The following is a 16,160-nucleotide window of genomic DNA, read 5'->3' on the forward strand; positions in this document are numbered from 1 at the left end:
TGATTTTTAGTCATTGATTTCAATCTTTGACATGACCTTAGTCGTGACCAAAACAGTGAATCACAATATAAATGACTTTAACTGAGTTTTTACAGCCTGTGAAGTGCTAGTCTGTTACAATCTGGCCATTTACAGAGCATGTGGTCAAATTGACCCCGAAGAACACAGATGCTACTAAATGTGTAGAGGACTTTAAAAAAAATGTAATTAAGTAAATTTTAGGTTTACAAACTTGTCCTCATTAAAATGGGAAAAGTCATTAAATCTAAAGCAAAAAAAATGATGTTAATGTATGGACAAACGTTAAAATTTGAATGGGGTCAAATTGATGCCAAACATAATAGGAGGGTTAAATTAATGTGTCAGTCACATTTTATGGTATTCATCTTTACATGCATTCATAACTTTTTTTATATTTCACAGACATAGTAAACCTGTAACATGTTGTGTTTGTCTTGACAGTTGTTAGAAGCACAAGCTGAATACCACAGAAAAGCTCTGGCTTCCATCGAAAGCGCCCTGCCCAATATACAATCACAGCAAGGTATAATTTTACCCATCATTGACTTTACAAACCTCACTGAGGTCATCTGAGGTGGTGTTTAATATTAACCACTCACATAAGCGCTTCAGAAAGTACTGCTAAAGCGAAACTACTAAACACTTGTGTTTTACATCCTGAAACAGATTATACATTTATTCTCCGGTTTTTAAAATAAGTCAAACTGACTCATATAAATTTAAACCAAATGGACAAGCAATCACAGTAGGCTTTTTTTTGGTCATGCATGAGCTGTGAAACAATTTTTCTCTTTCGAAAGCCTGCCCGGTGGCCAGCACCGTAATGTATCCTGTTTCACCTGCTTGAAATCTTCCACACACCTATCTAGTTACTATTACAGAATGTTTCCTGCTATAACTCAAATTATACAGTCAATTTTCTCTCTCTCATCCGTTTATCCCACACAGATAAATGGACGGAGAAACCAGCGTTTGGCACGGCTCTGGAGGAACATCTGAAACGCAGTAACCGGGAGGTCGCTCTGCCTTTAGAGGCTTGCGTCATGATGTTGCTGGAGACCGGCATGCAGGAAGAGGTATTAACAAAACCTAACATTGTTTTCATCCCCGAGGGAAAGTTACTGCATTTTGTTATTGAATACAGAATGACTGGTGAAAAAAGCGTGCACTGTTTTTGTCACTGTTTTTGCAACTTTGGAAAAACAGCTACTTGCGACAGTCAAGCTTTTTTGTGTTTGCACAGGCAAACATCAGACGTATTCGAAATAGAGCATGTGTCAACATTAGCATGAACATTTTTTAGTTTTAATCAAATGTTTTTAACCATACTGATATCTAAGATGTCCGTATTTGGTGGCTTAATGCCCATATGTTTATTTTATTTTATCTTAAATGATTTTTAAGCACATCAGTTAGCTAACATCATAAATGCACACACAACAATTAAAATAAAACAAATATATTTTGTTCTTTGAAGAGCTCTTCTCCATTTGTTGCTTCTGATATGTGCATTTTTTATACATATAAATTTTGTGAAATATAAATGTTAACAGCATACTATTACATTAAATTGTGTATCGACAAGTATCATTCTCGATACACGATTTAATGTAATAGTATGCTGTTAAAATTTATATTTCACAAAATATAATATAAAATATAAAAGATTTTAAGCAAGAATTTTCTCTGATGCTTTTTCTATTCTTTTTATCCCTTCCAAACCCAAATCATCATAACAAAACTCAAGAAAGAGAATATATTTATTTATTTATTTATATCTTTGTTTGTTTGTTTATTTATTTATTTATTATGTTTATTTATTTATTTCACTTTATTGAATTTGGTAATGATTTGTGTTACATTTATATTACATTTAGGGTTGTCAAAAGATTAATCATGATTAATCACATACAAAATAAAAGTTTGTTTGCATAATATATGTGTGTGCACTGTGTGTAATTATTTTGTATATATAAATACACACACATGGGTGCATGTATTTTAGAAACATATATTTATTTATTTATTTATTTTGATATAATTGATATTATATATAAAAAAATATTTACATGATTCTTTTTCTTAAATGTATACATGTGTGTGTATTCATATATACACAATAATTACACAGAGCACACACAAATATATCATCCAAACACAAACTTTTATTTTGTATGCAATTAATCGTAAATAATCTTTTGACAGCCCTATTATATATATATATATTATAAGTAATATTGATTTGTGCATTTTTTCACAGAATTTCTATAAAGTATGTTAGCTCCCAAAAACTTGTCACCTATATAACACATGTATATTTCTCTATTTTGTCTGGAGGTTTATAAAATCATAAACAAATGGTTCAATATGTAAAGAATAATTGACGGCGGGCCACGAAGCGGATGTGCATTTTTTCAAATAATTCAAAGGACCTGAGATAATCATTTCTCTTATACCACGGTTACCACAAGCATTGCTCTGGTGCCTATTTTAAGACATCTGATCAATTGTATTTTAATTTTTGACAAAAAACATCGCATCCAAAACAATGTAATTATTTAAAAGTTCTTTGCCTTTTTCCGAAAAGTCCTGCGCTCTGTGAATGAATTATCTCAAAAATTCTGTTTATGTGTCTGTTTACGTTATTGGAGTTCACTTTTGTTTTTCTTAGCTGAACCCAGACCAATGTTGCTATTAATAAAAATTACACGAGACAACAATTTTTCATTAAAACCATTATGACAGCATTTTAAATGTCTCTATTAGGAATACTTTGATGGTTCATAATCTAACAGTATTTCTTCTGATGGCAGGGTTTGTTTCGTATCGCTGCTGGAGCGTCTAAACTCAAGAAGTTAAAGGCGGCGCTGGACTGTTCAACTTCTCAGTTAGAGGAGTTTTATTCTGACCCTCATGCTGTAGCCGGTACGGTTTCGTCTTACTGTATCTTCTGCTTATGTGTTTGTAACCACAGACTTGCTGTATTAGTTTTATTTCAGCGGTTGTGTGAAATGACATTTCTGCATTTAGAATCGACTTCCCAAAATGTGAGTGTGAGTTGACTTTTTGTTTGAAACCACGCCAGGTGGTTAACTTCTGCCATTGTTATTCTGAAACCTGGAAGATTTCAGTTCTGTTCACCAGCGGTAAAGTAGCACGAAAATAGGCAGAGTTGTCTTTCAGTTTGAATGTGATGTTGACTCGACAGTCATGATGGTATCTCGTGAAGTGTATCTGAAACTGCAGTGTGTGATAAGGACTATCGACAGCATCTGATGATCATTTAAATGAGTAGCAGAACAATGGCATGCAGAAGCTTAGATCTGTTTGATATTGGGGTTTTTGTAATTATTTCCTCGTGTTTCTTTAGGAGCCCTGAAGTCTTACCTGCGAGAGCTGCCTGAACCTCTGATGAGTTATCAGCTTTATGACGAGTGGATACAAGCTTCAAAGTAAAACACATTTATAGACTAAACATCATTTAGATATAACCAACAGTGACAGTCGTGATACTGTGACACCAGTAAATAATAAAATCTATTTTAGTGAAGTGTAAGAAGTGTTTTCTCTCTCTTTTTCTTCTGCAGTATTTCTGACCCTGATAAGAGACTTCAGGCACTGTGGGTTGTGTGTGACCAGTTGCCAAAGGCCAACAAAACCAATTTTAGGTTTGGGATGTCACAGCCACTTGTTACTATTTCAGACTTCATTGAACATTGTAACAACCGTTACGATCCTAACAAATAAATCTGTATCTGTGAAGGTACTTGATGAAGTTTCTCGCCAGGCTTGCTCAGGACAGCGACATCAATAAGATGACCGCGAGTAACATCGCCATCGTACTGGGACCCAATCTGCTGTGGGCCAAGACGGAGGGGTTAGAAACACACCCAATAAAAATGCCTGTCATGAAACTTTTAATATACTCATAATGTCTTTCAAAGCTTTAGAGCGGATGTTTTTTTTATTTACTACAACTATGATTTTACTGATATAAAAAGGTCTTAAACTAGTGTCCAGGTTTAGCGCAGTTTGAGATTTTATCTCTGATTTTGTTTCTTTCTCAGAAGTCTTGCTGAAATGGCAGCCACTACCTCTGTTCACGTGGTGTCTATCATCGAACTGATCCTTCAGCATGCAAACTGGTTCTTCCCTGAAGGTAAGATTGACATTTACTATACCTGTAGTTGTTAAAAAAAAACTTGAGTCCTTTTCTTTGTAAAAAAAACAACCTGAAAAGGTGACCCAGCTGCAGGCATTTTAGCAAATTACTTACTTTTTCTACATAAAATCAACAAGATTGTGAAAATAACTTTAATATTTTTAATATTGACTGAGTAAAGTCATGTCATAAATTGATATCTATGAGTGAAATCAAACTTTGATGCTCTTAAATCCATAATAATATTATGAGACTTTAGCTTGAATATGACATTAAAGGGACATTCCACTTTTTCTGAAAATATGCTAATTTTCCAGCTCCCCTAGAGTTAAACATTTGATTTTTACCGTTATTGAATCCATTCAGCTGGGTAGGGTTGCACCAGTCGTTCGTAAGTTCTTACTTAAACTGGGACGTAAAGTCCAAACTAGAGGCTTAGTAACTACTAGCTAGTTTATAACTAACTCTTTACTTAATTCGGTTGCACCATTTGTTCTTAAGGCAGAACGTAGCTAGTAGGTCATAAGCTCTCCGTAAAGTATTGCGTTGTCGCATAGAATGACGTCTATTTTTCTTAACCCAATCACAAGCCTTATAATGGGTAAACAGGAAATAGTCTGAACAGTACGTAATTTCAAACTCATTTTTGTCTCGCCTAAAATGAAAGTTAAAAAAAGACGTTAAAGCAAACGTTATCGAACTCAAAACATTACACTTTTAATTAAAATATCTATCCCACACATGGAGGAGAAAATAAACAGTAAGAAATTTTAAATCTTATTTTAATTGATGGATACACAGAAAATTAAACAGTTCTTGAAAACTCGTTGACGAACTTGCGGCTCTTTATAATTTATACGAGCTCATCGATGTAATATAATCTGTCTGACATCTTATTCCAAGCGTTATTCATGGACAGAGGCTTCCGTAAATATTTAGTTACAACGTATTGTTACGTTTAAACTAAGTTTTATGGTGCAACGCAAAAACATTTAGTAATGCGTAAGTTGTAACTTAGTGCCCATTTACGTCGTAACTAAGCTACGTGGTAACTACGCACAGCTGGTGCAACCGGCCCCTGATCTCCGGGTCTGGTGCTAGCACTTTTAGCATAGCTTAGCATAATCCATTGAATCTGATTAGACCATTAGCATCACGCTAAAAAATAACCAGAGTTTTGATATTTTTCCTATTTAAAACTTGACTCTTCTGTAGTTACATTGTGTACTAAGACTGAAAGAAAATTAAAAGTTGCGATTTCTAGGCAGATATAGCTAGGAACTATACTTTCATTCTGACGTAATAATCAAGGACTTTGCTGCTGTAACATGGCTGCAGCAGGCGTAATGATATCACGCAGTGCCCGAAAATTGTGGCCTTGGTTACTTTCAATAGCAAGGGACTTTTTTCGGGAACTGCGTAATATCATTGCGCCTCCTGCAGCTATGGTACGACAGCAAAGTCCTTGCTATGCTAAAAGTGGTAACGCCAGACCCGGAGATCAGCTGAATGGATTTCAAAACGGTAAAAATCAAATGTTTAACTCTAGGAGAGCTAGAAAATTAGCATATTTTCAAAAAAATTGGAGTGTCCCTTTAAAGATTTGCGCAAAACTTCAGCGTTATGTTTTAAATGCCGACCAAAAACTATTGAGAAATGACGCCGTTTCCATTAACCGATGATATGCGACTAAAACATCATTTTGTTGTCTTGGGATAAGTAATTCCGAAATCCATTGCGACGTGTGTGTTTGACTTCATACGGCGTTGCACAGACTGACATGCGGATGACATCAAAATTACGCAAGAGCGACTTAAAATCATACAGAGCAGTCGACTCCTGAATAGCTCTCGCAATATTTTTATGTTACGCGCTTGTCGGTTCTTGACGCCACATGAAGTCGAACACAACTTTTCTGTCTTGTCCTCTAGTCAAACATACCTTTTTTAAAGAATGATCATGTGACTTTTATGCACGTCAGGTGACCTGTAAATGCAAGGAAAAAAATCATATCACAGATATATTTCTTTTTTGAATTGCCTAAAAAAACCACCTCATTCGAACATAAAAACTTTTTTGTGATATATGAGTTTATGCGAAATTGCTTTCTTTCCGTTAGGGCCTAGGCGCATTTTCTATTAGTTATTTCGATTTGCGCAATTTGAAGTGTAATGGAAACACAGCTACAGACAGGATCACAAACGTAAGAGTACAGATGACTGCTTTACTGTTACGCCGTTTCCATTACATTTTGAAGTATTGCATAAAAAACGATTGATGGAACTGCCAAATTTTGAATAGAAATCTCTCAAATCGCAAAAAAGTTTTACACTCGCTTGAGGTGGTTTTTGACTTAAAAAATAAAGAATAAGAATTGATAAAGAATAAATGCGAATAATTGGAGATGGATACACATTTGCCAAATAAATTCTGATGTAGCGAACAATAAACCCATGTGACTGATCGTCTAGCTGTATCAGCTGACTTTGTCTTTCCCATATATGGAGCTTACCATCGTCGTAATGCCCTTGTGTTAGTGCATGCATCAAAAATGCTGCAGTCCTTCTTCTATGCACAGCATTCAGTTTGGCAATTTAAAGCTGCACTGCTAGTAAATTTATAACTTGCCCAGTCGTAACTAAATGCAGTCCTTCCCATTTTCGAAACGTGCCTTGTTGTATTTAATGTTGGTTACTAGGTTACCAATACCACCCCCATTCGCTTTAACAACAATTTTGAAAAGATTTGCTTCATGTTTGGATGGAAACCTCGCTGGTAATCTGTTGTATTTAGAGTTTTTTATTGAATGATGTTTGTTGATTCTCACCTAAGGTTTAAGCGCATGACACAGTGTTGCTCCTAGTGAAAATGCAACTGTTTAAACAGTTACATTACGTGACCAATGGTTTGGTCTCTCTTAAAGGGATAGTTCACTTTAAAATGAAAATTTTGTCATCATTTACTCATCCTCGTGTTGATCTAAACCTGTATGAATTTCTTTTTTCTGATGAACACAAAATAAGATATTTTGAGAAATGATGGAAAACACACAGCAGTAAGTGGCCATTGACTTCCATAGTAGGAAAAAAATATTTTTGGAAGTATTGTGATAAATGATAAAGAAAAAATTTGGATGAATGATGGTAAGCACACAGTTGACGGTACCCATTAAATTCCATCATATTTTTTTATTCCTATATGGAAGTCTGTGGTCACTTACTGCTGTGTGTTTACCATCATTTCTCAGGGTGTCTTATTTTGTGTTCATCAGAAATAAGAAATTCATACAGGTTTAGTGCAACATGGGGATGACCAAATGATGACAGAATTTTCATATTGAAGTGAACTATCCCTTTAAGCAGAGTACAGTAAATACAGTAAATACTGTATAGGTAGGTTAGGTTAGGTTAGGTTACCTTTTATTGTACCCGTAGGTAAATTTGTTTTACAGTGCAAATGACATTCAATGGCATCCAGTATAAAACACAGAACACTCCAAACCACATATGGACAATAAAATAAATATATATATTTATATGTACTATGTATAGTAACATATTATAAAATATAAATATGAGTTTTTAATCTTTTGACTTCATAGATTTTGTCGAGTAAACTCAGAAACTTACTCGTATACATTTTTAGTTGTGTAATTTTAGTAAATTAACTTAGTAAATTGAGTTAGGTCAACTACTGTCACAATTAGTTTGCTTTGTAAAACTTTAAAGTTTTCTAAACCTTAGATTGCTACAAGTGCTACAACTTGTATTGTAGTACATATAGTATATAGTATAATCCCTAAACATGCTACTTAACTAGGCAGCTCAGTAAAGCTTGTATACCCTCCACAATGCAACTCTTTAATGCGAGATTTAATACTTTTACTTAAACATGACCTTTGCATCTTTTCCTATGAAGATGTGGACTTTAACGTTTCGGGCATGTTTGCTTTGCCTGGATGCCCGGGTACCCCTGACTCCGAAGTAGGAAGCATAGACCGAAGGCGTCCTGGCAGCCAAGGGTCATTCGATTCTGACAGCTCTCGCAAAGACAGGTACAAGTCTTATCTTCGCCATCACAGACACGAGTCCAGCTCCACAGTCATTTCTGCGTCCTATGTAGTGGCCAGTGAGTGTGTCACCGTCAAAGCAGACGGCCTCAGATCGCAGCTGGGCACCATTTAGCTAATGTGACACGTGCATCTTTTTCAGTAGTTGTTTGCTTTTGTTTGTGATTGCTTTTGTATTTGTTTGTTGCTAATTGTATGCTTACTGAAACCAATAAAGTGTTTGCTCATAGTTATGTTTAAAAGCATTATATATGTTGTGAATATGAAAATGGTGCCAAAGTGAAAAATGTGGGTTTCCCAAACGCTAATGCAGCATTTACTAGTATAATAAATGGGTTTGTACTGAAATGATTTGAATTTCAATAATTACTGTACAGTTAAAGGAATGTACATTTATGTAACCAGTACTGTAAGCAATAAGGTACGAGAGGCTGTGCTGTATTATGAACAAGTCATAGCTTAGGCCATTGTTAGGCACGACTTGAAGTGGACTTATTCTTGATAAAACAATAGTCTCAAATATCTTATTGCTTTTATCAAACGGTTACCACACAAAACAAACATTAAAGCAAAAAAAAGGAATCAGTGCAATGTTCATGAAGTAAAATCACTAAAAGTCTTCCTTCCGCTAGAAAAAATAGTTCCTGGGTGATAAACTGGGTGCAGTGGTCATTGTTGTGTTTTATCATAAATTAAACACAGCTATTAACCAATCAGAATCAAGGACTGGAACTAACCTTTTTATAAAATCTCGGTATGTTAATGGTGTTTCTCCTCGGTAAATCTTGCACAAAACCAAGAGCTCAAGATGGTCTAAAAGAGACGAGACTCTTATTTAAATACTGTGGTTAACAACTGTTTTATTTTTATACAACCCAACAGCTTGTAAAGGTTAAACTATAATGCCATGAAACATTCAATGTCATTTGTGGGTTGAAAAGATGATATATTATTATATACACAGTACCACTGTATACAGTACAGTTTATACTGTTGTGTTAAAGGACAAGTTCGGTATTTTGCACTTGGAGCCCTGTTTTCGGATTGTTTGTGATGAAATAGAACGGTTTTGATATGCGGCTGCCCAGAGAATTTTCGGGTGTTTGTGTTTCGCCTCCCATCTCTACGGTGTGGGTGTGGGTGCGCGGGAACAGTCCTTCCTATAATGCATTGGGCTTTTGTGCGCGGGGACGTGGGGCTCACCGAGTGGTCGGGGGTGTTCACTGGTGTGCTCACGCAGGAATGGCTGCAAAAGATGCTTTCCAACAAGTGTTTTAGCATTCGTTATAAACTTGTGGACCTATTTTTCCAAACGCCTCACACTAGGGTTGGGCGATGTCCCCATAAATTGGCAGTTGACGATGGTTACGTAAACCATCGCGATGGACGATGATATCGTTAGGTGGGGGGGGGGGTATTTTAATTTTTCGTTATTATTCGTTATTATATAATTATTATTCGTTATTTTACTTTAATACTTCCACTTAAGAAGAGTTGTGCACTTTTTATTTTAATATATATTTTACATAAATACTATTCTGTACTTAAAATCTATAATTTTGTTATTTTACTATCCCAACTAATGTCTCTTTCCTATAGGTTGCACATAAGGGGGAAAAGTAGCTTTAATCCACTGAAGAAGAGTTGTGCACTTTTAAGCACTTTTTAATCTCTTTACATAAATATTTTTTTCTATTTAAAAGCTATAATTTCGTTATTTTACTAACCCAACGACTCCTCCGCGCTTTCCAAATTTTGCACGTAAATATCTGCATATGTGCCACCAGTACTCCGTCAGAGAGCGGGTCTTCAGCACCACGGGGAGCAGCCAGCACTTCAATCCGCAGCTTATTAAAACTAGACAAAGTGAACAGGGCCAGACACATCGAAATTTAAACATGGTCTGTGTATGTAAATCCCGCGTTTCGGTCGGAGTGTTGTTCCCGTTTTCTTGTTCTTGACGTTCGCTGAATTCTGGGTTTATATCCTAATCTGCCGCTTCAGTGCAGTATAGCCTCAATGTAACAATGAGCACGATCTCCCGAGACACTACAATAGGCTACTAATAAATGATTAATATGGGCTGTTTTCTTGTACAAAATTAATTATTTTAAGATAAATGTACAACATGTAAAAAGACAAGATTCTAGCAATGTCAAGATTAGGGATGGGCATTTTCAGTAACTTACTATTACCAGTAATTTACTATTACTTTTAATATTTAATTTTTCGAATATTTAAGCTCTTAAAGAACGAATATTCGTTTATTTAAATTATGTTAATTAAGACATGCGTGTTTTGTATTTTTGATTTTGTCATAATTTCACAGAAGGCTTAATTAGGAAATATCCACAACAAGCTAAACTTATATTCTGTATGTATATATATATGTATGTATTTTTAAGTTGAAAACATTGTAAAAAAATATATTTTATTTATATATATTTTAAATTCTTCTTAAAAAATATCCTACAGAAAAAAATGCGTTAAAACTTAATGCGGAGCGAAGTCTAGTCAAATCCTTAGTTTCAAGTCGGTCGTTAGTATTATTAATTCATTACTGTTTGATCTTACATACATTATATTATACCAAATATTATACACTAACCCCAAATCTAAGCGAAGTTTGAGGACTTGCGAAGTTTAAAGTTTGAGGACTTGACAAAGTAGGCTATCATCATTTAAACAGACTCAAAACAACAAGAGCCCGGAGCAAATTAAAAAACACATCTACATAACCGACTGCTCAGTCGCCATATAAATATCTCAGTTTAGTTTGACATGTATTTGTGAATAAAGAAAACCGTATTTATCCTACCTGCTTCGGTGAAAGCCCGTTCTTCTGACTAGATACAATAATGCTTTGCTTTAAACTGCCATGTGCAGTTATCCGGTTCATTTTCAAAAGAGCACCGCATATAATAAATGTTCTCCGTTTCATTTCGTTCTCCGTGTCTGTCTCCTTATTAACAAAATAAAGTAGACTTTATAACAGAAAGCTTACAAATCTCTCATGATGTGTTGATTCGGGCGGCGGAGAAGCACGTTTAATAAAACGTGAGCCCTCACTGAGCCAGTGGCCAAATACGGCGCGGTGCGGCCAAACCCGGACATAAAAGGAAAAACTTAAATTCGTCTGCAATCTGCATTGCCAAACAATCAGAAATACATACAAATTAATGTTCATGTATATTTTACATTTAAGTCTGTAAAAGACAGTATAGATGAAGTGAAAAAGCATTAAATAAGTTGTTACCCTTTGGTGGCACATTAAAAACAAACAAACATTCGAATAGCATTTTTTAAATTCGAATTATTATTGCCATTCGAATATTCGAATATCAGTGCCCATCCCTAGTCAAGATCAAATGCCTGACAGGATATTTTCACAGACTAACACACGTCACGTCTCAGGCATAGACTACAGTATTTAAAATAGCATATATGCATTAGTTATATTTTCTATTTAATTTATAGAGCAATTCACGCAAAGATATTAGGTTAACTAGTCTATATAGAAGAGAGTAAGTGTATGTGGACTCGCAGCGGAGTGGGGAGGGGGCGTGGCATCACGATGGTGTCTCTCCATCGTGATGTCAGTCAACCATCACGATGGACGATGATATCGTCTATCGGCACAACCCTACCTCACACCCGTATATTCTTCCACTGAGAGCTTGAATAATAGACACTCCAGCCCAGTTGGTGGCGATACGGACTACTGGCACATCCGGGAACTTGACTGTAAATTTCGTCACCGCCCCTTTTTGGGGGAAAACAAACCAGACCTTTCATTGACTTCCATTACAAAATAGCGTAACAAAGCAACGTTCGTACACAGCCGGCAGGCGTAAATAACTTATGAAATCACTCAGATTAAACACGTTGGGTGGTTGTCTGTCCGCCCTGCCTGCCGTGGGGCCCGAGGGATGCATTGACACATTTGGTTTGGTCAGTATGGAAACATGTCCCTTTCATTCTCACAGCGTCAAATTTGTGTAACAACGCTATCCAGTGATTGCTGTAAATATCGCTAAGCTAGTTATTTGTATGGCTGGACGGAAAAGTGCACTCAGTACTCTAAATATAAACACATAATATATAAATACGAAGTAACTTTCAAAAACGAAGTAAAATCATTCCAATTGCTTCCCTGTTGACTCGATGAGGTACGAGTAAATATCCGGGTAAGACACCTCTGGCCAATAGGGAGCGTTGTTGCACGGGTTTGACGCTGGGAGAGTGAAGGGGACATGTTTTTGTATTGACCAGGTTGGATGTGTTGATGTGTCTTTCGCGCTCTGTGGCGGGCGGGGTGGACAGATGGTTGCTCGGCTTGTTTGATCTGAGTGATTTCATGCGTTGTTTGCGCCTGCCGGCTGTGTGCGAGCGTTGCTTTGTTGCGCTGTTTTGAATGGGGGTCAATGGAAGGTCTGGTTTGTTTTCCCCCAAAAGTGGGCGTGAACCTGTTCAGAGATATTCTATGACGTTGTGCCGGTTGTGCGTAAAATCCGCCTTTGCCAATTGCAAGAATAGAAACAAAGTTCCCGGCGTCGAGTAATACCGTACCTCACAGCACATCTAATACAAGTCAATGGAGTTGGACAAAACTACGATAAAACCTGTTGGAGTGCGTATTTTGCGGCGATTTTTGTGTGGGCGTGTCGGTGGGCGCCCCTGGCCACTCGGTGAGTTTCACGTCTTTGTAAATGAAGGTTTGGTGCATTTTAGGAGGGATTGTTCCAGTGCACCTGTGCAGCCATTGTGGAGGTGGGAGGTGATACAAGAGGCGCCCGAGGGTTCTCGGGGCAGCCGCATATGTCCAAATTTCAGTCGGGGCTGTTCTGTTTCATCATGGGCGATCTGAAAACAGGGCTTTAAGTGTAAAAGAACTTGTCATTTAAGGGTCACTTATTCATTCTTTATTTATATTTTTCCACATTCAATAATAAGAAACTAAAAAAAAAATCCGAAATAAATCGACTCTGTTAGATTTATTTTTTCTTCAGACCCTAGAGTTTGTAAAAAGTCAGGTGACCCTATACAACAGTATATATTTAAAATGTATATATTTGTGGATGCAAGATATAAGGAGATATGTCAACTAATATATATGCTATATATTTTAAATACACATGATCATATAGTAAACATTGATATACAAAAATTGACCAGAATAATATCTATGTTGCATATCTACACGCCTAAAACCACTTTAACAGGTAAATGAAATCTCATCCATTGCAAACGCATCAGCACTTCATTGCTGTCATGGTTCAGGTGGTGGATGTGCTACTCACTTTTCCTATTAGGCCGCTGTCACTCTCTGGTGTGAGTGTTTCATACTATCTCCCCTTTTCCCTGTAGCCCTGCTAACAAACAGCCGGATCACTCCGTTCGTAGAGCTGGCACTGTAAATAAAAAGCAGCACTCCGTGCCTAACTTCCAGCCCCCTCTCCCTCCTGTTGACCCCGGGGGGGCTCCTGTGTTTGATCCCGCCCCTCTGTCACCCCCTAGTGGGGCTTTGGAGGCTGGGCAGGTGACTCAGACAGAGAACAGGTAAGGATTGGTGCGACCCCGAGGTTCCACTATGCCGACCGCTGCCGGACGCCAGGAGCCAACTGCTGTCAAAATCTCTGTGTGGTGTGCGTATTGTCTGTTGCGGCACTTCGCTTAAAGGCACAATATGTCATTTTGGTCACTAGAGGTCACTCTATTACAACGCTGGGAAATAACGTTGAATGATGGGAGTTGTAGACTCGATTGGACAGTACTCACAAATAATGTTCAGTATTACTAGTAGTACTAATACACGGCGTAATCCAGATCGACTAGCGCAATTACATCAAAGTGATGCGGCGCAACAATGCTGCTATTGAATCACTCTTGAATCAGTGTGTTACTTTTAGAAAGCTCTCTTGACAGAAATGCAATATAAATATACATAACTATATTATCAATGGTGTATTAAGACTTAACATAGTCAACTTTATTACTTTAGAATGAGCCATTTTTATCAACATACACAGCGGGTCCCCTATACATTGAAGTCACCATTTCGCGCCGCCATGTTTCTACAGTAGCCCTTAACGGACAAACTGTCCCATAGAGCGCATTTTGTCACTACGTTGTCTCAAACAATGACGTGTTTGTCCTGTGGCGGCTACCGTAGCTTCTCTATGCGTTTCGAAAGGGAGGGATGAGCCGTTGGTTGCAATTCACAGTCTCGCTGCTAGTAGGCGCTAAAAATCTACACAGGGGTCCTTTAACGGAAAAATTTTACATATTGTGCCTTTATAAACACACTGCTTCAAATGAACAGCTAATAATTGGGTACGATCATGGATAATTGTGATTTTAATGATTCAGTCTGTATGGCAAATTAATAAATGGCGAATCAACAACACATTTTACCCAAGGTTTTTTTTTCAGGGCGGATGGTTCTGTAATGTGTACGCTATTAAATAATAAATGATTTTCCTCTACTACATCAATCAAATGCATAATAAATTGGTATAATTCGGAAGACCTTATTGTCTAGGATGGTGATAGAAGGAACGTCTCTCCAATGGCAAGTTGGATGTTTTGTTCTCAGTCAGTTGAGTTTTAGGTTGCAGTATTTCATTCCAGTCAGGGCTAGTATCAGTCTCCCATTCTTTCATCTGTACATGTGTCCTATTTTCTCTCTTTTTTTTCTCTTTTCTTGCTTGAGTTACAGTAAAGTTCTCTGCTTTCCTTAATGTTTCTTTCTTTAATGGAAAAAGATGCACTGCATGCCAAGCAACATTACACTGCTAACGCTGCTTAAACCAACATGAAGTGACATTCACAACCCATTTCGCTTCATACTAACACTGTGTTTGTGTGGGAATGTGTACTAAGAAAATAACTGGCGTCCATTTCGTTTTAACTTTCACTTTGTCAAACCATTAATATAATTTAAACCACTAAATTCTAAAGCATGCTAACTGAACTGTTTATACATACATACATACACACAGTTTAATGCTAACCTATTTCCTTTTCAGTAATATCATCCGAGAAACGGCGTCCACACCTCCATCCCTTAAAAACGGACCAGGCGGTGCGAGTGGAACCCCGAATCAGTTGAATTTGGGGACCCCTGCTTCAAGTTCCAAGGGTCCCAGTCCTTTCATGGTGCGGAGAGGTGGGTACAGATTTCCTTAATACATATTATTCAATTTAAAGCAGTCAATAAACTCATACCTGGACCATGTGCTTTCAGGAACAAAGAAACAAGCACCTGCACCTCCTAAACTGGCACCCCCTACTGCACCGCAAGGTACCATGAAGGTAGCCCCTAATCAGACCACACCTGTGAGCGCCCCTCTCCCTGCCACCACACCTCGACGCCATACCCAGCCCATCATCCAGGCCCCCAGCCATCCGCCTCCACAACCTCCTTCACAGAGCGCAGAAGAACCTGAATCTTCTCCACCCAGAACCCCCACACCGCCGGATACGCCAACACATGACACCTTCCAGACCCCAGGATCTTCCTATTCCACCGCCTCTCTGTCGCGCCCCAGGCCAACCCCTCGACCACGGCCCAAACCCACTGTCCCGCCGCCACCCCAGCCAAGTAGTGAAGCTGCCAACGGTGTCTGTGTTTCTGCATCCAAGATCATCTCAGGTAAGGTTTTACTAGCCCTGTTTTGCACACTTAGTTAAATTACTGAAACAAGAGACCCCAGTAGATGAACGTCCAACTGTTGCAACCAGTTTTATGCATCATTCAACCAATATAATAGTAATGGAAGCAAAAATCTGTTGTAGCTGTATTAAATTTATCTAATAGCAGGTTGTGGGATTAAGAAGTGGGATCTTTTTATTCGAAAGTGTGACACCAGGTGTCCAGATTAGAGGTCTTCAGGGGTCCACTTAGAT

At 37.6% G+C, this 16,160-nt stretch overlaps 1 protein-coding gene across 3 annotated transcripts in view; it reads left to right on the forward strand.

Moving 5' to 3' along the window:
- Positions 1–16,160, forward strand: part of arhgap17b (Rho GTPase activating protein 17b) — a 46,778-nt gene that overhangs the window by 22,615 nt on the left and 8,003 nt on the right. For 2 of the 3 annotated variants that reach the window (XM_055194726.2, XM_073857583.1), the window contains exons 9-19: positions 463–544; positions 970–1,097; positions 2,835–2,946; positions 3,392–3,473; positions 3,609–3,689; positions 3,785–3,898; positions 4,089–4,180; positions 8,102–8,237; positions 13,620–13,811; positions 15,281–15,420; positions 15,499–15,906. In XM_055194726.2, coding sequence (XP_055050701.2) covers positions 463–544; positions 970–1,097; positions 2,835–2,946; positions 3,392–3,473; positions 3,609–3,689; positions 3,785–3,898; positions 4,089–4,180; positions 8,102–8,237; positions 13,620–13,811; positions 15,281–15,420; positions 15,499–15,906 — 1,567 coding nt within the window. The remainder of the gene's footprint in view (positions 1–462; positions 545–969; positions 1,098–2,834; positions 2,947–3,391; positions 3,474–3,608; positions 3,690–3,784; positions 3,899–4,088; positions 4,181–8,101; positions 8,238–13,619; positions 13,812–15,280; positions 15,421–15,498; positions 15,907–16,160) is intronic. The other variant, XM_055194729.2, reaches the window with a different exon arrangement.

This window comes from Misgurnus anguillicaudatus, chromosome 19 (assembly GCF_027580225.2).
Source record: "Misgurnus anguillicaudatus chromosome 19, ASM2758022v2, whole genome shotgun sequence".
NCBI classification, from domain to species: domain Eukaryota; kingdom Metazoa; phylum Chordata; class Actinopteri; order Cypriniformes; family Cobitidae; genus Misgurnus; species Misgurnus anguillicaudatus.